General features: G+C 42.4%; 1 protein-coding gene across 1 annotated transcript; it reads left to right on the top strand.

The window, feature by feature from the left end:
- Positions 1-9,471: 9,471 nt before the first annotated feature.
- Positions 9,472-22,350, top strand: armc3 (armadillo repeat containing 3). The gene is made up of 17 exons (XM_076291411.1): positions 9,472-9,519; positions 9,848-9,965; positions 10,115-10,240; positions 10,353-10,421; positions 10,533-10,708; positions 11,572-11,766; positions 12,090-12,273; positions 12,510-12,662; positions 12,766-12,874; positions 13,167-13,416; positions 14,188-14,324; positions 17,366-17,534; positions 17,957-18,057; positions 19,016-19,114; positions 19,650-19,847; positions 20,767-20,929; positions 22,144-22,350. The coding sequence occupies exons 1-17, from the start codon at positions 9,472-9,474 to the stop codon at positions 22,348-22,350; spliced, it is 2,502 nt and encodes an 833-aa protein (XP_076147526.1).
- Positions 22,351-22,550: the final 200 nt, after the last annotated feature.

Raw genomic sequence — 22,550 nt, 5'->3', positions numbered from 1 at the left:
TGTCCCGAGAGATCCACTCGACCAGACAGTGAAGTGCACTGTTCACGGATGGATGGAAGGAGGTCAGAGGCCCAGTTAGTCTGCAGTTGGCATGGCAGCTCGCAGGTCAGCAACAGCTCGGCGGCCACGCCAGATCTTTCGCAGAGTAGCCTAGGTCCAGCTGTCCCGAGAGATCCCCTCGACCAGACAGTGAAGTGCTGCACGGTGCACCGCTCACGGATAGATGGAAGGATGTCCGATGCCCAGCTAGGGCAAAAGCTAGCCATAGCAAGCTCCCAATGGACAAATGTCAACGACATCAGCTGACTTAGGAGTAAAAAGGACTAAGAATAACACGAAAACTATCAAAAATAGCGTAAATAAATAGGGAAAACATTTAACTACACAAACCAATACAAAAAATAAACATGACATTACATAAAATTACGAACATTACATAAAAACAAACAAAAACATGATGCCAGACGGAGCGGCGTGTCTCGCCAGCGTCCCCGTAACCTAGCAACCTGTCATACGTATGATTACTGTGAATGTATGTGTGTGTGTGTGTATCTGTTTGTGCACATGTGTGCACATGAAATGGGTTAACATGACCCCTGGAGGCAAACATACGGAAAAAAATGGTCATCCTAGGCCCTACAGTTCTCAAGATATTCACAGAGAACTGTGTCTGCTCTACCCTCCTTTCGGGGGTCCAGTCCAGCGGGGGGGCTACAGATCAAAACGAAAAATGACGGTTCCATGCTATCCATGTGGGGGTACATGCCCACCAAGTTTTGTGTACCCCGGTCTTTCAGTGTCCCGGGAATCCTTGTTGGTGTACATCACTAAATGAACACATAAATTATTTTATTGTAAGGCCCCCCATGAACGAAAGTACACAAAACTTGGCATGCATTCGGAGGGTGTCATAATGATCCTACACTTTTAATTTCGTGCAGTTTTGACCTTGTCAGCCAGAGATATTGTGATGAAAACACCAAATTTTTTGCTTTTTAATTTTTAACTAGGTGGCGCTATACATGAAATAAGTGGTAATGGGATGGGTTGACATGCCCCCTTAAGACCAACATACATAAAAAAGGTGGACCTCCTAGGCCCTACGGTTCTCGAGATATTCACAGAAAACTGACTCCGGCCACCTACAGGCCAGTTGGTGTGTAGTAACATAAATTAATTTATTGTGTGGCCCCCCATGAACGGAATTCCACAAAATTTGGCGTGCATACAGAGGGTGTCATAATGATCCTACACTTCCAATTTCGTGCAGTTTTGACTATGTTAGGTCACAGATACCTGTGATTACAACCAGGGGCGTAGCCAGGATTATTTTAGAAGGGGGGCCAGCTGGGTCCAGACTTTTTATTGGGGTGGCACTTGGGAATCAAAACTACAATATGAAAACTACTCAAAAAGTTTTGAAGATTAGGATACCCTGTTTTAATAATGGCAATAAATTGTGTAAAGCCAACACTGATACACAAGTCCATTCACAGACAACCTGAACAGTTTGTTGTCCACTCCAACACATTTTCCATAAATAGGCCAATGCTATAAAGAGTACATTATGATAATGCACCTTACTTAATCAGTCATATTCAAATTATGTTAACTCAAAGAACAATAATAAATACTACAAATATGGTATGCAGATATTTAATCTTATACTGATGGCAAAACTATATTTCTTTCTGTTATCCACTCCAAGTACTTGGCTGTAAGTAACATGGCTCTGAATTAAGACATTAACCCTTAGAACCCTAGAGACTGTTTTAAGGGCTTTTTCACTACCTTTAGTTAGAAGCATTTGTCCTGGTCATTGTGCCATACACAAACAAGAACAATGAGCCATGAACAAAGTGAAGGGAAAAAGGTGTTTCTTTGTCGAATAAATTGGGATGCAATGTGAGTCTTTAATTGGATGCCATGTAGGAATTTGCTAGGATCTCAAAACCGGATTATGAACATGCTATGCAATAGAGAAACACATTATAGCGTTGGATTATGAACATGCTTTGCCACCACAACAACACACAAAAACGTGGGGTAAGTAAGTCGAGCTATATGAAGTTATTATTTTGATGTCACTTCGTCTGTTTTATAACCCAGAAGGATGTACTTGGTATCAAATGATAGCTCTGTGTCTCCTCTTTCATCTGACATGTGAGGCATATCTATCCGATCACGGGTTCGTGAGTAGGGCCTAATTCAAACGAGAGTAATGGCTGTGCAGCATTGGTTTTTGTACATGATGTTATTTTGCAGTCACGTTGTCTGTTTTTATAGCCCAGAAGGATTGATATACTTGGTACCAATGGATAGCCCTGTGCCTCCTCTTTCTTCTGATATGCCATATCTATGCGATCACGGGTTCGCGAGTAGCCTAATTCAAACGAGAGTGTGGGTGCGCAGGTGAACTAAATATGATGCAATTTGATTTAATTTCATGATTTTATGTATTTTCATACTTGATCGCACAGACAAGTGTTTAGTCTCGTTGGAAAGCCCCACTTCTGCTCTGTCACGCAGTTAAGGTTTCATCTCGTTGCAATTACCGGAGCAATGTAACAAAGAACTCAGGCAACGCAGCAGCCTGCCTCTGCCTGACCAGCTATGGCAAGAACCACACGCAGTCAGCAAATTATGTTTTTATAAAGTAGCCTAGGCTAGACACTATGGAGCTAAATTTGTCTCAATAATATTTGTATATGCGCAGAGGGGGATCCACAAATATTTCTTGATTTGCATGTGTGTTTTGATATCTACAAATAAAAAAATCATATTTGTAACTCGTATATTGATTTTTACAAATATAGATGTGCATTTGTAAATAAAATGCCATTTGTAAAACCGAAAATTTCATTTGTGAAATGTGATTCTGCATTTGTGGATCACCAGCACACACAGTTTTCGTTTTCGCATTTGTGGATCAGCATTTGTGGATCACGTATTTTGAGACAAACTTCGCGGCAGAGCAGCCACCCAGATCCACAAGTAGCCTGCCGATACTTTCTAATCCAGTAGATGGCAGTGTTGTTCTATGGGACTCATAACACAGAGCTAGCGAAATTATTTCTTACATCTAACAAGTTATGCCTTTTACAACAAGCTTTTTGATGGAAAAGTGGTGTTTAATTTCCATAATCTTTGTTTAGTAAACGCATAAAACCGTCAGTTTGCAAGCGAAATCAAGAATTACGATCTTTGAGTTTGTTTATAGTTACCTAGCAACCTTTCACACTGTCAGTTCTTGCAGTTCATTCGCCTTGAACGTTCCACCAGAGAATGTCTAATAGACGGGCATAGACATATACACTAGATGTCGCCTTGACTACTGCTGTTCATTGGAACGAATGCGTCAATCGAGACGCCATCTTGCTTCAGTGATCCACTCCTCTATAATGCATTAGCGTCAATCTGGGCAAAGATCTAGCGAAAATAAAATCACCATAAATCTACAAAATCTCAAGCAATTATCTAGTTTTTTGGGTTGTTCCAACTGACAGGCATGTATTTATGGTTGAGTCTAGAGAAAACTAAGCTTAAGACGATAATAAAGATACATTTTATCCGTCTAGCCCCATAGACTCCCATTCATTCTGCACTAGCTAGCGGCGGCCCCTAGAGGAACAATGAGTAAACTGCAACCAGGTTCGATACAATGAAAGTAAACAGGCTCTTCTAGACAGGCTCTGGTTGAGGCCACATACCCCTCGTCTCGTTTACTCATGTAAGTTGTAATCTCACCAGAAGTTGCTGTAGATCTGTAGAACATTTACCTCTGCTACAACATAGGCTACGCCAGTCGTTACTTTTATAATCATGGGTCAGTGCCATGGGCAAACGAGATGTAGCTGAATTCATAAATGACAAAGCCATGAGAAAGGTGATTTTCTTACGTTTCAACAACAAAGAAGCCGATCTGCCATCATTGTGAGAAGTTCCCAAATTTGTCGCTAATCGCTAAAAAGGTTTTCTATCGCTGGGGATGGCCAAACGTCGCTAAATAGGTAACGCTGACAATACAGGAGAACTAGTTTAGCGCTTCAGATCCCTGTACAAAGATGGCGGCGGTGTTGACGCATGCTGAGAAGCAGAAGGCGACATCTAGTGTATATATCTATGATAGACGGGCTCTGGTTCCACCGAGCCTGAGGGGTACACTTACCACTTCCGGGATTTCTCACAACGCGATTTATCACACTGCTATGTTTCCCGATGCACTTCAACACACAGGAAAAAATCAAACAGAGGACAAACGTTTCACCGTTTCCCCAAAGATCAGGGACTACGTCGACAATGGATAATAAACATCAGAAGGGATCCTGGTCGTAATTTTAAGGTAAGTTGAATTATATGTCTGGTGCTGTAAGGCTGAGCCGTCTCCATAACTAGCTTGTATCGCTAGCAGCTAACTATCGATAGAACTAGCAAGTTTTAATAGATAGATTAAGGCAGAGAGACAGGTTGTTGAAATATACAGCCTAGTCCAAAATTAGTAGTAGCCTATGTTATTAAAATCTACCACCACAGATGCACTAGTATAAGCATATTCTGAGTGACCTTGTTAGCTTCTAGGCACAAGCTAACCTAGGGAACACGTTACATCAGTTTTCCTAGCTAGGAGGAGGATGTACAGGAGTCACATTGAGTCTGATCAATAAAATTATACATGTATAAATGCTTATATGATTACATTTTATTTGCTGATGCAGATAAACACATACACAAGTGTGCTCTGAGCATTTCCTCCCAGACTGCCTTGTGAAAAGCAAGACTGGCATGACCAAGTTGAAACAGGGAGCTCTGTCAGACCAGAGAGGAGTGTTGTTTAGATTAATTAAGTTACTAGTTTGTAATGCATTTATTAACTGTGTAGAGACAGTATTTCTCTGTTGATGATTTCCAGTAATGTTTCCACGGATCTCGATGATCGACATGGTGTAATTGGTTACATGAATTGAACATGAATATCCTTGTAAAAGACCTAATGGGACACATCAATATGTTTCTCTTATACTTCCAGTGAAGACACCCCCTCCGCACCCAGACCATGAATATGCTGCACTGCCTCCCTCACTTCAAGATCAACTTGAGGAAGCCCGCAAGATCATCAGTGATCAAGAACTTTTCATTTTAGAGCTTCAACAAAAACAGTTTTTGATTTCAAATTTTCAAGGTGACGATAAACAGATTTCATTTTATACTGGGTTCCCAGATTATGATACATTTAAAGCTGTGTTTATGGCCCAGAAACCTACTGCAGAAAATATGGTGGGATCATTTTGAATCTATACAAAACCTTTACCATCATTATTGTTCATCTTCACAAATCTATAAAAATACTTTACCATCATTATTGTTCATCTTACGAATCTACAAAACCTTAACCACCATTATTGTTTATCTTCACGAATCTATACAAATACTTTACCATCATTATTGTTCATCTTACGAATCTACAAAACCTTAACCACCATTATTGTTCATCTTTATGAATCTATACAAAACCTTAACCAATATTATTGTTCATCTTTATGAAGCTATACAAAACCTTAACCACCATTATTGTTCATCTTTATGAATCTATACAAAACCTTAACCACCATTATTGTTCATCTTTATGAATACAAAACCTTAATCAATATTATTGTTCATCTTTACAAATCTATACAATATGCGAACTTGTATTGTTACCATAGCACCTTATCATGGTCAATGTATCACAGGATCAGTCCCTGTCAGACCTTATAATCACTTCTCATGCTCTTTACTATTACATACCTGTGACTGATTTGATTTTTTACATGTATGTGTGTGTATGTATAAACTACTGGATGTCTATCTATCTAAAGAATAAAGTACAATTGTATTACACATGGATGATGTCCTTCATAACTATAATTTAATATACCGGAACCAGAACAGGCCGGAACATCAGAAAACATTAAAAAAAAAAAAACATTGATAGGCACACTGGTCTAGGTTTGTAAAGGTAACTTTGTACATAGAAGTTGGTATGGGGAATAATGTAAAAAGGCCTGCCTGTATACGGTAAGCATGGAAAAGGAACCAGATCAGAAAACAGGCTGTTCAAAAAACATTGATAGGCACAATGGTCTAGGTTTGTAAAGGTAACTTTGTACATAGAAGTAGTTGCACTGCGTCTCCATTATCAATGGCTGCTCAAGTGACAGCTCCACCTGAAAAGATAATCAAACTTTAGACACTTGACACTTCAGAGTTGATATTAACAAATATATGGCATATACATATGTGTGTGTGTGTGTGTGTATACATACACACACATACACTGCGTGTGCAGTGAATTAGGTACATTTGGCATTGAAATGATCTGCCATGAAAATATTACAGCTACATGCTGGTAGTGGTAGGTTGTTTACAGCTGTGATACTTGCGAACACAACTTGAAAGATACAGGTAATATCTTGGACACTCATTGTACAAAAAAGTCAGGGTTGTGGAAAAGCTCATATTAAGATTGAACAGTATGGATCCTATGTCAAACAGACAAGTGATTTGTAAACTAATTACATGTTGAAGAACCTTCCTCAACCCTGGCTACACTGCTCCAAGAACTGAGCAACTCCTATCTTAACATGAATGTTACTTACCTTACCTAATCACTTACCTGATAGTTATACTGATATTATACTATCATTGTCAACAAGCAATAGCAACATGTTCATGCATTGTTACTTTACTGTACACATTTAATTAACTATATTTTTATACCATTTTTACCACTTTGTATTTGTACCACTTAGCAACATGCACCTAGCCCTGTCTGGCTTTGCTAATTTGAAACAAAATAATATTTGATTAGATATCAATGACGCTTATGTGATACTACATCAACTACAGTATAAGATAAAATAGACATGTTATTTTCAGTCAGACAGGGAAAGGTACATTGTTGATATAAACTCATAATGAACATTTAGCAAGCTGGTTTAACTGTGGCACTGCTATGCGAACTGAGCAGTTTGTCCACAGCACTATGCTACCTGTAAGCTATGTTGTAAGGTGCCTCATTTTCCGCACCGAGGGAAAATACCTAGCCCTCACAAATATGTGTGCTTTAGCTGTCGATTAAAGACATGTTAAGTGTTAAATAAAATATAACATAGTACAGACAGTCAACAACTCCATATCACAGCTACGCTTACTACCCCTAGCTGCTACAAGCTAGCAGAAATTGAGGCAAATTAGCGTCCATTCTTACCTTCAATGCCGTGGATAAAACCTTCGATCCAGTTACTGTATCAGCCCGGGGGATGTTGCAGTCGGTACTGGCCCACTGCTCCACATTTTGTATCGTTAATTCGGGCAGACAGGAAAGATTGGTGGTCCATCAAAAAGCTTGTTGTAAAAGGCATAACTTGTTAGATTTAAGAAATAATTTCGCTAGCTCTGTGTTATGAGTCCCATAGAACAACACTGCCATCTACTGGATTAGAAAGTGTCGGCAGGCTACTTGTGGATCTGGGTGGCTGCTCTGCCGCGAAGTTTGTCTCAAAAATACGTGATCCACAAATGCTGATCCACAAATGCGAAAACGAAAACTGTGTGTGCTGGTGATCCACTAATGCAGAATCACATTTCACAAATTAAATTTTCGGTTTTACAAATGGCATTTTATTTACAAATGCACATCTATATTTGTAAAAATCAATATACGAATTACAAATATGATTTTTTTATTTGTAGATATCAAAACACACATGCAAATCAAGAAATATTTGTGGATCCCCCTCTGCGCATATACAAATATTATTGAGACAAATTTAGCTCCATAAGACACTAGCCTACTTTTATTGGAGCCATCCGGAGATATGTGCCTAATATGCTTGCATTTCACCCGAATATTATCAAAATATTTTTGTAACAGCGTTACCGCGGGCATCCGCTTATTTTTGATCAGCCTCACACGTCAATGTCAGAGCCTACCTAACAAGAACAGCCCAACGCAGCTCACTTTGCTATGATTCGTGTCACATTTTAACATTTTATTAACATTAATGTTCCAAGTCATCATCAACTCACCTGTTGTCACTGAGGTTAAGTAAGTAGTAGTCTACTGTCAAGTGTTTTTAACAGATGACTTGAATTGTCCCCTGCTGCTGCTGCACTAGGCCTACTCACGATTTGATTAGAACCGTAGGCTACACTTCCTTTCAAAGTATACAGTTGAAAACGGCAGCAATCTTTTTTTTTTACTTTTCACTGAACGGAGCTGGGGGGGCCAGCAGGGTGGCCAAGCTTTGACCAGTGGTGGCCGTGGCCCCCCCTGGCCACCACGTAGCTCCGCCCCTGATTACAACACCTCATTTTTACTTTTTTGTGTTTAACTAGGTGGCGCTATACATCAAATGAGTGGTTATGGAATGGGTTGACATGGCCCCATGAGATCAACATACAAAAAAAAAATGGTCCTACTAAACCCTACGGTTTTCGAGATATTCACAGAAAACTGTGTCTGCCCTACCCTCCTTTCGGGGGTCCAGTCCAGCGGGGGGGCTACAGATCAAAACGAAAAACGATGGTTCCATGCTATCCATGTGGGGTTACATGCCCACCAAGTTTCGTGTACCCCGGTCTTTCAGTGTCCCGGGACTCATTGACGGAAATTTGGGCATGGGAAAAAGAAAAAAAAAAAGAAAAAAAAAATTCTGACTAAACCTATATGACCGCTTCGCTGCGCGGCGGTCATAATAATGCGCTAAACTACATGGGATAAAAGAGGAAAGTGTTGTTATGGATCTATGGTGTTATTAAGTTAAAGTGTTCTTTTCCTTCCTGGTGGTAGGCCTATTTCTTATTACACGTTTAGACTAGCCTACTCTGTGAAATGTGCGACATCAGGGGTTCCCAACCCTTTTTGGCAGACCCTAATTTGATGTTCCAAAACTTTGGGGACCCCATTCACAACACGTTGTGAGAGAGCGCATCTCATCTCTGCTGCAGCATACAGTTGAGAGCGGTGTTTTCCCCAAGCTAATTCGTTTGTTTGACTCGCCTGGTTGTTTTGCTAGGCTTTGTTTTAAACGTTGATCAAGCATTATCGCCCATGATGATCTCATGCGGTATTCTAGTTTATTTATGATTGTAAGGAAGAATGCGATTAGCCTATTTAACTTGGATATCATGGAGGTTTTCATTTTTATTTTAATATAGTTTTTATGTAATAGGCTACTGGTCAATTGTAAGATAGCCTACCCAATATCTCAGCCGACCCCACAGGCCCGACCCCAGAAACGATGCGCTGATAGACTTGGTTAGTGTTCTCGACCTCAAGTGAACATGTGCAGATCACAAGGAAACCTGGAATCCGTATCCTAGCAACAGTGCCAAACTCTCAAGTCCACTAAACAGCTCCTGTTCATTCAGGCACAGTTAGCCAGCTAGTTTGATAACTAGCCAGCAAATACCAGTAACTTACATTTCAAGATGGGGAAAAAGGCGAAAAAGGAACCAGAGACACCTACTAAAGATGAGGTAAGAAAAATATCGTCGTTTCAAACGTTCATACATCGTAAGCTTTAAACGGTTAAAATTGCCTTCAGCTTCCAGCTATTGTTAACATTTAACTCGATGTCTGATCGATACACTAACTAAGTTAGCGATAAAATGTTACCAACACAAAACCATCCAACGGCTCCCATGTAGGCTATGCAGGGTAGCATAAATATCCCGGTATGAATAGCCTATATTAACGTTAACCTTTCTTGAAAAGTTTTAGTCCATTGTAAGTTGACATGATGCGTGTTAAACGTAACTGTTAGGCTGTGTGATCATATTGATTATCTTTCATTGTGGCCCTTAGTTCGACCCTCTATCCATTGAGAGTAAAAGGGCAGACACAGCTGTGCTCATGCTCAGTTCTCCAGAGGAGGGGGTCTTGGCAAAAGCTTGTGAAGCAATTCGCAAATTTGCAGAAAAGGGTATGTAGCACTTTTATAACTCTTCTTGTGTAAGTAAACTGTCATCTATCTATGTCACTTATTTTCACACATGACAACACCTTGTTTTGTTGAAAATGTGTTTTCTATTGTCCTTTACACAGTTGTTTGTTTGTTTGTTTGTTTTTCAGGTGATGAGAACAGGATCACTCTAATGGGCCTGGGAGCATTGGAGCCTCTCTCACGCCTCATATCTCATGATGACAAATCTGTCCGAAAGAATGCTTTCATGGCCCTGGGGATCATGGCTCACAATGGCAAGCCTTGCACCCTCTGACATCCTGTGCTTTTTAGGACAGAGGTTGCAGCATTCATATTGGTGTATCCACATTTCAACACTTCAACTGCATTTTTTTTTGTTTTTGACAGGTGATGTCAAAAAAATGCTGAAAAAATTGGATGTCATACCTTCTATCATTGCAAGGCTCTCTCCTGAAGGTGTGGATCATCATTAGAAATACATTTGTGTTGTTTGTAGTAATTAGGAGAGTATGTTGTATGATGTGTTGTCATGTTCTGCTTATTTTCCCTTGTGAATATTGTCATTAGAGGATGTGGTGATCCATGAGTTTGCCACTCAGTGTCTCGCGTCTCTGGCTCTTGACTTCGCCTGCAAGGTTCAGATCTTCGACAGTGAAGCGTTAGGGCCCCTTATCCATCTTCTCTCAAGCAGCGACCCAGACGTAGTGAAGAATTCTGTCGAGTGCATTTACAACCTTGTTCAGGTGAGATCTGAGACCTAAGACCGGTAGGAATCCTGCTGCATATCGTTTACATTTCTGCGCTGTTGCATAATTCCCCCCTTAGCGTCAGGTTAACGTTTTACAGCGTTACTATCATCATGGCGCTGTGCCAGTTATTAATGGGATTATGGTGCATGTTGTGTGTGATGTCTGTATGCTACTGAGACCTTGAATTTCCCCTTGGGGATCATTAAAGTATCTATCTATCTATCTATCTATCTATCAAGCTTATATCCCACATCTTTTATGCGGATCAGACATCTGAAGATGGAAGCAATACTATGTAGTTCCTCTACCTTACGACCCACGGCCATTTCTCAATCCCACCCCCCCCTCCCTCTTTCAGTCTCTTCCTGTCACTCTTCCGTGTCCTATCTAAATGATGTCACTCTTCCGTGTCCTATCTAAATGATGTCACTCTTCCGTGTCCTATCTAAATGATATGCCAAAATATGCATTCATACATGTGACATCCACTTCAGTGTTCTAAAGGAGTGTGGGGGTACGTGAGTAAGAGCCTCCGTGGCTTCAAGGGTGCAGCACGTGCATCCAAATAGTTGAGTACTGGGTGCTGGACAGGAAAGCACAAGCATGTAGAAGAAGAACGTTGAGTCCGCACACCAGAATCTGCTCCTTAGCGTTTTTTTTATTGGTAGGCTATATCACCACATGTGACGTTTCAGGCCCCAGCCCTTCATCAGACCTTTATCTTCTTTTTCAATTCCATAGAACACTGCCGAATGCAGCCACACTGTCCAGTTCTATATATGCAGTCTATGAGTGTTCTGAAGGAGTGTGGGGGGTAAGTGCGTAAGAGCCTCTGCTCTGTGGCTTTGCTCCCGCAGGACCTGCCCAGTCGCCTGGCCGTGCGTGAGCTAAACGGGATCCCCCAGCTGCTGGGGCAGCTGCACTCCGAGTTCCCCGTCATCCAGGAGCTCACGCTGCGTACCCTGGGCCACATCACCACCGACAAGGAGACGCGCCTGGCCTTCAGGGAGGAGCAGGGCCTCGAGAAACTGCTGGAAGTCCTTACAAAGAAGGTGATAACCCAGGCAACAGTGACCACAGGAATGTCCTTATTTGGACATAAGTTACATATTCAGCGGTCTTCACAGCTGTTATTCATACAAAGAATAACATATTTTGAGGATAGATTTGAGGATTCACTTTGATTAACTTTTAGGATAAATTACCATCTCTGACTCTTCATGGTCAACAAATGTAATAACTTTTAGATATGGTACCAAAGATGTTGTTCTTATGTAGTAGGGAAGTAGCACACTGAGCCGCAATGTTAGATTTGTGTGACCCATATGACTAGAAACAATATAATTCTATTGTTTGCCCCTTTTCTCCCAAAAAGGAATACAATGACCTGCACGTGGAGGCCTTACAGGTGGTCTCCAATTGTCTGGAGGATGTGGACACCTTGCAGTACGTCCGGGAGAGGGCGGGTCTGCAGACACTGCTGACGTTTGTGACGACACCCACCCTGCCTGAAGTGCAAAGCAATGCAGTGAAAGCCATCACCAAAGTGGCACAGAGCTGTATGTGCATTCTAGTGACTCAGTCTCCTTCCAGTGTTCTTACATGACAACCACAAAATCACCTTCACCTAATGCTATGGCCCATGTAGGTTTGTGTCGTTTTGCAAATAAGATGCAGTAGGTGAAATAAGACGGAGGGCTGTGAGTAATGGTGGTGACCGTGATGAAGGACAGAAAGAGAGGCGTACGGTGTTTCATCATTTATTCACTCTATATTTTGTCCTGTTGTGTCGTAGATGAAAACAGGAAAATCCTTCACGAACAAGATGTGGAGAAGTCACTGATGGCTTTATTGGACGTGGAGAACAACCGCGTGCGTTCCGCAACCTGCCAAGCGGTGGCAGTGATGAGCAAGCACTTGGCCAGCAAGGACACCTTCAGACATCTGGGTATGTGATGCGTGCCAGAGATACATTTCTGACGCAACCGGTGCATTTCCCTGAACATCGGAGTGATTACACTGAGCGAACCGTCTGCAATTTGCTCCTCCAGGCGGCATAAAGCCAATCGTCCAGCTCTTGAGCAGTGAGAGCACGGAGGTGCGGGAGTCTGCGGCTCATGCGCTGTCCAGTCTGACCAGTGGGAACCAGCTGAATGCTCAGTGAGTTTGCACAAACCTCGTTCTGTTCCCAGGCTGCTGATAGCGTCTATGTAAATAAGGTCTCAGCATCGATACCGTGGCATGATTCACAGTCCAAACATGTGTAGGTACACCTGATTGACAGGCTGTTTTTTTTTTTTTTTTAAAGCAACCAGCCCTACTTCTTTAGGATGTTTACGTAGAGGAAACAGTATTCTCCCCCTCTCTCTTTTACACTGCTGCCCATATCATCCCACACACACATACACTGTCTATAAATTCCCCTCCTCTCTCTCTCTCTCTCTCTGTTCAGGGCTGTGTTTGAGGCAGAGGGTGATGAGGCACTGGTGCAGCAGGTCCAAGACGGTGGTGCCAGGGAAGTGGCGTATGCTGCGTCTGTCCTCACCAACATGGCTGCCCAGGAGGCCCTCCGACGCAACATCCTGTCCCAGGGAGTCATGCAGACCCTGGTGGGGCCTCTGCAGTTCAAGGATACACACCTGCTGGTCAGCATTATCCAGGCAGTGGCCACACTGGCCTCTGACGCAGAGGGCAGAACTGAGGTTAGTAAATGCACAAGCAACCAGTGAATGAAAAAGAAATGCAAATGTCAACAGGACTCCCTCATGTGCATGTTGCGCTTAGCGGCAGCTCCTTGCCTGGAATGTGCAGTCTGGTGGATAGATCATCCCACTGTTGTATTTTTCCATCCTTTTTTTTGTCGTATTAGCTACTGGATGCCTAGATTTTCCACCGGATTAATGAAGTACCTATCTATCTATCTATCTATCTATCTATATATATATATATATATATATATATATATATATATATATATATATATATCTGCCTATCTATCTATCTATCTATCTATCTATCTATCTGCCTATCTATCTATCTATCTATCTATCTATCTATATATATATATATATATATATATATATATATATATATCTGCCTATCTATCTATCTATCTCTCTATTCTTGAATTTCCCCTTGGGGATCAATAAAGTATCTATCTATCTATCTATCTATCTATCTATCTATCTATCTATCTATATATATATATATATATATATATATATATATATATATATATATATATATATATATATATATCTGCCTATCTACTGTATCTATCTATATATATATCTATCTATCTATCTATCTATCTATCTATCTATCTATCTATCTATATATCTGCCTATCTATCTATCTATCTATCTATCTATCTGCCTATCTATCTATCTATCTGTATGTAAAGTGAAGTTGAAATGATTTTGTACCAAAGCTGCACCCTAGTTAATACTGTAATAGCTTCCCTTTGCATACAGTTCAGGACTGCTGGGGGTCTGCCACACTTGGTCAAACTGCTCCATTCATACAACACAGAAGTACGCCGCAATGCATGCTGGGCCCTCAGTGTGTGTGCCAATGACGAGACTGCTGCCTCTGAACTCAGCAAGTTAGGGTGAGTTATGGCAGCGTGAATTCATTTAGCTTCTTGTAGTGCTCATAGTTGTAGAATCATTGATTAAATAATTGTATCCTGAGATAATGTTCAGTAATGCCTACATTTACTGTAAATTGAGGAATAGAGTTCCAGATCAGGCCACCAGGGGGCAACATATTCCATAACAGTTAGACAGGTGTATAATGTTTTCACTTGGTTTATATATCATTTCTGAGATACAAAAATAAATACCATGATTGGATTCGCGATAGAGTGTAATAGTTAATATGACAAAAGGACCAAAGTAAAAGCTTACAGCACTTGGGATCTCCAGGCGGACTCCCATCCAAGCACTAACTAGGCCCAACATCGCTTCGTCTCCGACATTGGGCATGCTCAGTGTGGTATGGCTGTACGTGGTAATACGGTGGTTGCCTTTATAAACTTCAATCATTTTGGAAGTAGTTTGAATATTTAGTGGTGTAAGTAATGCACAACAATGAGTATGTCTCTATGGCTCTGGTGTAATGTACCTCCTTACAATGTCTATGCTTTACGTAATATCATCACAAGCGACGGTGTAAGGAATTGAAATGACCTCATAAACCTCACATACATAAGTCAGGATCTCTGTGGTGTTGTCACCAGTGGTGGAAATCCACTTTTTAAAATGTGAACAATGTGGTAAATAAATGGTCAAATTCACCAGCCACTCATTAGAAAATCATAATTTTGTGTTTGAAATATATCAGCCACTATCCGATTTGACCAGCTTTTGGCTGGTGCTCATTTCCATTCACCACTTTAAACGTAACCATTGTGACCATTACCATTATACTTTTCACATCAAACCCAAACTCAAGACTGAGAAATAATGTGTCAGTCTACCAAACAATTTGAAGTCCATGTACAATCAGCTTTGGACAAGCTTTGTGATCTCGAAATAATGTTCCAAAATTAACCAGTAGATGGCGCCACACCCAAACAACAGAAAACAGTAAGGAACACTGGGTGAAAATGGGGTGAATCTCCATGTTCACACTCACAGACTCACAGATTTAAATGTGTGTTCCCGCTAACTTCATGAGGGCTTAAGGCTACCCACTGTGAAACTGTTAAGTGCACGAGGGCTCGCTCACACTCTGTCTGGGCCTTTTCCATGTATGCAGTTTACCCAAGGGAATGAGCAACATTTCATAGCCTTGAAACACAGGATTACCCAAAGGGAGGCTGGATGCTTGAAAACAAACAAATGGCATAAAACGGAAACATAAACGTGTTTGCAATATGTTTTTGGTTTTGTCAATTTAATAATAGGTCACATTCCTGTTATTAGCATTTTGAACCCTTAAAGCCTTTCAAACTCTATCACTGGGGGCAGTCGTGGCCTACTGGTTAGGGGCAGCCGTGGCCTACTGGTTCGGGCTTCGGGCTTGTAACCCAAGGGTTGCCGGTTGGATCCCTGACCAATAGAAAAAATGTGGGCGGGGGAAGTGGTTGAGCACTGCTCTCCCATGCCCACATCCACTGCTGAAGTGCCCTTGAGCAAGGCACCTCACTCCTCACTGTTCTCCCATGCCCACATCCACTGCTGAAGTGCCCTTGAGCAAGGCACCTTACTCCTCACTGCTCCCCAAGCACCCTCACTGCTCTGAGGTTAGTGTGTGCTTTGTGTTTACAGTTTTTATCAGTTGCTTTGGTGCTCTTCTCACACCACTATTAACATTTGCACAGCAGTTAGTGCATTTCTCAAAACAATTAGTGCAAACTTCAAAACCTAGTGGATGACCTGCAAAAGCACGTCACTTGCTCAAAATGGATAGTCCATTCCTCAAAAGCAAGTATTTATGTCAATGAAACTTCCAGTGTCATCAAAATGGGAAGTCTTGACTCCATCGTTTATGAACAAAACAGTCAAATGGCTTTGTCATGTTTTCATTATGACAGTTTATGCTCTCAGTGTTTTCCCATGCAAAAAAAGGTCAGAACTCGGTGACACTACCTGAAAATGCTCAAGACAGCACTATACAGTACTTGTACAGTCATTTGAAAAATACAGTAAAGTTACAAATTGCTGTACAGTAGTAAGGGGAGTAAGTGAGTACAAGACACTGAATATGTACGTTTCACAGTTTTACTGTATATGCTCTTTGCAATTACAGGATTGTGACAAAATTTGATAACTAGTTCACCAATTTTGTATGTAATGTAATTTAATGACTCAAGCAATGAAATGAAGACTATTAGTTTTATTGGGAACGACTATTCAGCATCCATAAGTATAGTTAATTTTGACTGACATGACAAAGCAACTGATACATGTTCAAAAGCATTTGCAATTTGTTCAGAGGAAGGAGAAATTGCTACTATGATGTGCACAAATGACTAAATGTTGTGGAGGTTGAACTAATAGTTATTCTGATCTGAGAAAAGCACCAAAGCGACTGAGAAAAATGTCCCTCACAGGATCAAAAGAGTATATATACTTATACTCGTCAATCTCAGTGACGTGTTTGAGGGTTCAGGGCTTAGACCTTAAGGAGAACATCAACATTTAGCCATGGTCTCTCTTTCCTTAGTTCTCACTTTAACTTGGTTGGATTTCACAAGCCACTGTTGAAGGTTGAAATGGAAATAGACAGCCATTTAACTTAATTATACGTGTAGGCTTCAGCCCCTACTGTTCTGGCTCATTTAGAATTTACAGCTAATTGTCATGTAGGAAATTCATCACTGTGATTTATTATGACATCATGGGCCTGCTAGATCCAGGAAGTGATTAGCACTCTATTAAAAACTGTTCTTCAGTGTGTCCGTATATATAGAAAAGAGTATATATACTCTTTTGATCCCGTGAGGGACATTTTTCTCAGTCGCTTTGGTGCTTTTCTCAGATCAGAATAACTATTAGTTCAACCTCCACAACATTTAGTCCGTCTCCTCCCCCGGTTGGTTTCTTTAATGAGTGAGGAATCCTCCTGTAAGCGACTCCCTGGACATCATTTACAGATGTAAGCAGCAAAGGTCAAACTAAGGCATCATTCTCCCTCACGTCTCAGAGCTCTGGAGGTCCTGCAGGAGATCAACTCTTCCACCAACCGCAGGAACCGATTTAGTGACATCGCCCTGCAGAGACTGCTGGACAACAACCTGTCGGCCAAGTACAGCCTCACTGGCCACCTCTCCGCCACGGACGTCATCGCAGACGGCTTCTATGACCCTGGGCAGGCAAGTCCATTGCATGACAACACTCAGGCGAGTGGTATTTAGTATATATATTCAAGTAAGTATATATACTCTTTTGATCCCGTGAGGGAAATTTGGTCTCTGCATTTATCCCAATCAGTGAATTAGTGAAACACTCAGCACACAGTGAACACACAGTGAGGTGAAGCACACACTAATCCCGGCGCAGTGAGCTGCCTGCAACTACAGCGGTGCTCGGGGAGCAGTGAGGGGTTAGATGCCTTGCTCAAGGGCACTTCAGCCGCTCCTACTGGTAGGGGTTCGAACCGGCAACCCTCCAGTTCCAAGTCCGAAGCGCTAACCAGTAGGCCACGGCTGTCCCCAGTGTAGTGTGTGTGTGTGTGCGTGTGTGTCCGAATGTTTGTGAGTCTTACATTTGTCTTCTTGATTGCATTTAACCACAGACCCGAGCAGGTCAGAAAGTTCCAGATCTGGTGGACCTATCTAAGCAGGTCATCAGCCAGCGTCGACCAGTCATCGCAGTTAATGGAAAACCACAAGACCTGTAAGTGAAGGCCAAGGGCTGTTTTGCAACAACTAGTCCGATTTGTTTCAACTCAAGCTGGTTGTGTAGTAAAGGACACGTGTCTTCTGCAAATCTGTGCTGCCATTCTAGGCCAGGTTATGGTGGGTGTGTGTAAAGGAGGATTATCATATTCTGTCAGAATTGCCTTGAATTACTGTATGGTTGGCCCATTCAACCAATATAGACACAAAATCGCAATCATACAGCGCAATCATCTTTTTCTTGGGATTCTTCCCCTAAACTAGCTTATGTTTTGAAAGCAGGGATGATTTACTGCTGTGGTTTCTAATGTTTGCTGTAGTTTGTCTATTCTCTTTCTGGTCCTACGCATATTAGATAGCGCCCCAGCTCTGCGCCATCCCCCGCTGTGGAGCGCTAGTCGGCTCCGTTCCAGCACGTTTCCTGTTCCAAAGGAGTGGGCCCCTTTGTTTCTTTTCTACTGGCCAGCCACTTCCACATCATTAAGCCCTTTACACTGGCGCTATACCACCGGCATATTAAGAAGTCAGTTACGTAATGTTGGTATTGTAACCATATGGCGTTTACCACTGCTAATAAACCATGGCAGTGAAATCAGATCATCAGTTTGCCCTTAAGGACAAGTGTCTGCACTGATACTCCACGGCACAGAGGACGTTTAAATAGGTTTTATGACACGCAGATTACACGGCTATTGAACTGCTAATAGCTGGTAGTAGCTGGCAAGTGGCGTCCTCTAGTTCCGCAGCCAAGTCAGCATAAAGGTTAATGGCACTTGAATGCCCTCGCACGCAGCTCCCGTTTGCGGTTGCTGCAGCCTCGGTATGGCCATGTTTGTGTTCGTTGTCTGTGGAGTGGAGGAGCTGTTTCTGTTTATTTATTTATTTATTTATTTATTTATTTATTTATTTATTTTTATATTTCGGTGACGTTTTGAGATTTGTGCTTTGTTTCACAGGAGCATCCATGGCCTGGCAGAGGCCCGGCAGCCGGACAGCACCAGCGAGTCACGGGCCGCCTCAGCCCAGAGCAACCGGTCCAACAGCAGAGCCCCCAGGTGTGTTACCCAGAGCAGAGGGCCCCCAGGTGTGTTACCCAGAGCGGAGGATTAACTGACCTCTAACAGGGGCAGCCGTGGCCTACTGGTTAGCGCTTCAGACTTGTAACCGGAGGGATGCCGTTTCTGAACCCTGACCAGTAGGAAGCGGCTGAAGTGCCCTTGAGCAAGGCACCTAACCCCTCACTGCTCCCCGAGCGCCGCTGTTGTAGCAGGCAGCTCAGTGCGTCGGTTCACCTCACTGTGTGTTCACTGTGTGCTGAGTGTGTTTCACAGATGGGATAAATGCAGAGACCAAATTTCCCTCAGGGGATCAAAAGAGTATATATACTTATACAGTGATTAGTTAGCTGGATATGGCATCTTCTGTTACCATAATTGAGTCTTTGTAGACAACAGAATGGTATTCCTAAATTCACAGAATCAGAAAACAGAATGAAAAGGGGAAATGGAAATGTTTATATCCCAAATAGAGACACACTGTTTCTTTCTTTCTTTCTTTCTTTCTTTCTTTCTTTCTCTTCCCTTTTTCTAGTAAAGCCAAACAAAGAGACGAGGATGTGAGCAAGCCCCAGCAGCGCCACGGAGATGAGTGCCAGGGGCTGTTGCCATGGGATTCCCAACTCTGTTCACTGTTGCCATGGGATTCCCAACTCTGTTCACTGATCACTGAGGCAACCAAGTCCATACTGCCACTCGAGGAGGAGAGGGACCAACTCAGAGCTCTGGCTGTGTGAGTGTACAACCAGCAGAACCAGCACAGTTGTCAGGAGCTTATGGAAACAGCGTGGTGGATGTAAGAAAGAGGAAGTAGGGGGAAGCACAGAGTTTTACAGGGTGAAATGACTGGCCACTCTCTTTTCTAAATTAACACAAGATAATAATAACACACTCTCTTTTCCAAATTAACACAAGATAATAATAACAATTCTTCTCAATAATAACCAAGTCCAAATAGTTTTCCACAACATGTAGGCTAGCAGCCTTCTGAGTTCTGTTTTCCACAACATGTAGGCTAGCAGCCTTCTGAGTTCTGTTTTGCACAACATGTAGGCTAGCAGCCTTCTGAGTTCTTGTGACGCCACAACATGTAGGCTAGCAGCCTTCTGAGTTCTGTTTTCCCTTGTGATGCCACCTCTGACTGGCATCCAGGTTGACAGTCGAGGTGAGATTATCGGAATCAGAATGCTGGACTGAGATTGATAGCAATCTAGGAGTGTGTTCTAACGAGCTGGACTGAGATTGATAGCAATCTAGGAGTGTGTTCTAACGAGCTGGACTGAGATTGATAGCAATCTAGGAGTGTGTTCTAACGGGTCAGGACTGAGATTGATAGCAATCTAGGAGTGTGTTCTAACGAGCTAGACTGAGACTGATACAATCTAGGAGTGTGTTCTAACCAGTCAGGACTGAGATTGATATCCATCTAGGAGTGTTCTAACGAGCTGCACTGAGATTGATATCAATCTAGGAGTGTGTTCTAACGAGTCAGGACTGAGATTGATATCAATCTAGGAGTGTGTTCTAACGAGCTGGACTGTAGCAATCTAGGAGTGTGTTCTAACGAGCTGCACTGAGATTAATAGCAATCTAGTGTGTTCTGACAAGTCATCCCCAGCTGCAGCTGCCTTTGCCTTTCTGACGCTCTGCAGCCTGGTGAGCAACGCGATGGGCGGGGCGTTGAGTGCCGAGCAGCAGCACGACTTCCTGTGGGAGCTGCATCTGAGCGAGTTGAAGCACGAGGAGCAGTCCAACATCATCCCCATCGGCCAGATCAAGAAAGGCACCTACATCCACAGAGCCCTGCTTTACAAGGTACACTTGAGGCCTGCTTTACAAGGTACACTTGAGGCCTGCTTTACAAGGTAACACACTTGAGGCCTGCTTTACAAGGTAACACACTTGAACCCTGCTTTACAAGGTAACACACTTGAGGCCTGCTTTACAAGGTAACACACTTGAGGCCTGCTTTACAAGGTAACACACTCGAGGCCTGCTTTACAAGGTAACACACTTGAGGCCTGCTTTACAAGGTAACACACTTGAGGCCTGGCCCTCTCTCCACATCAGCCAGTGCCCTTAGTAACCTGACAGAACTGTCCCTCAACATGACACAGTGGAATAAGCATACGCAGTGTTTCCCATACATTGACTTATTTGTGGCGGCCCACCACAATATCAACATTGACCACCACACAATGATTTTCCAGGTTGTACTAAATTGTGCTTAAATCTTGTTAGAATCATAACCACACTGCACTAATTTGTTAAAAACTGTTGCATTCAGGTTAATTCTGCAAACCAACCACCACGAATAGAATTCAATTCTGTGGGAAATACTGATACGTGTATTTGAATGATTCCGTCCACATACTCAGTTGCATTTCCAGCCAACACCAGTCACTCAGCTAAGATAGAGTAGGCTACATATGAAGTGCATAAGTTACATACTGTATGAAGTGCATAGTACATATGAAGTGCATAATACATACTGAATGAAGTGCATAAGGTGTGGCCTGGTTGGTGTAGATGGATTTGGCATTTCTCCTCTCACACACGGGCATGTTGCTCATGCCATGGTTATGTCTGTGTATATTCCATGGCATGGGTATGTCTGTACGTATGTTCGTTGCCATGGGTACGTCTGTGTATGTTCGTTGCCATGGGTATGTCTGTACGTATGTCCGTTGCCATGGGTATGTCTGTGTATGTTCGTTGCCATGGGTACGTCTGTGTATGTTCGTTGCCATGGGTACGTCTGTGTATGTTCGTTGCCATGCGTACGTCTGTACGTATGTTCGTTGCCATGGGTATGTCTGTGTATGTTCGTTGCCATGGGTATGTCTGTGTATGTTCGTTGCCATGGGTATGTCTGTACGTATGTTCGTTGCCATGGGTATGTCTGTGTATGTTCGTTGCCATGGATACGTCTGTGTATGTTCGTTGCCATGGGTATGTCTGTACGTATGTTCGTTGCCATGGGTATGTCTGTATATGTTCGTTGCCATGGGTACGTGTGTATGTTCCAGGTCCTGGCGGACAGGATCGGTGTGGGCTGCAGCCTGGTGCGGGGCGATTATAACCGGGCGTGGAACGAGGTGCTGATCACCGAGGGCCCCCCAAAGACTCCCGGATGCTACTGCCAGCCGTGCGTGTATGTGGTGGATCTCATACACAGCCCTGGAGAGCTCATGAAGAGCAACTCACCAGCAGCTATTAAATATCAGCGTATTTGAAAGACTGCTCTTTTGCACATAACATCCAAAAGTCTGCAAGATTGCTACAAAGATGTAGTGACTACTTTGAAATGTAATAAAATAAAGTTTTTTTAATCAAAGCATAAACTGTTGTGGCTGAAGTTAATGATTGTGAAACTCCCTCTCTCTCTCTCTCTCTCTTTCTCTCTGGCTATAGTGTGTATGTGGTTGTGGGAACA

Source organism: Alosa pseudoharengus, unplaced genomic scaffold (assembly GCF_046254945.1).
Source record: "Alosa pseudoharengus isolate Yale_2024_CS ecotype anadromous, Long Island Sound unplaced genomic scaffold, YU_APseudo_1.1 YU_APseudo_1.1_scf_18, whole genome shotgun sequence".
Taxonomy (NCBI): Eukaryota; Metazoa; Chordata; class Actinopteri; order Clupeiformes; family Clupeidae; genus Alosa; species Alosa pseudoharengus.
Note: the sequence above shows the minus strand (reverse complement) of the source record. Positions and strands in the feature narration are given on the sequence as shown.

Excerpts from the sequence above, each read along its gene's own strand:
- armc3 (XM_076291411.1), top strand. The coding sequence starts at position 9,472 with ATGGGGAAAAAGGCGAAAAAGGAACCAGAGACACCTACTAAAGATGAG. Across the intron at positions 12,663-12,765 it reads GGACACCTTCAGACATCTGG|GCGGCATAAAGCCAATCGTC; the intron begins GTATGTGATGCG and ends TTGCTCCTCCAG. Across the intron at positions 14,325-17,365 it reads TCTGAACTCAGCAAGTTAGG|AGCTCTGGAGGTCCTGCAGG; the intron begins GTGAGTTATGGC and ends CTCACGTCTCAG.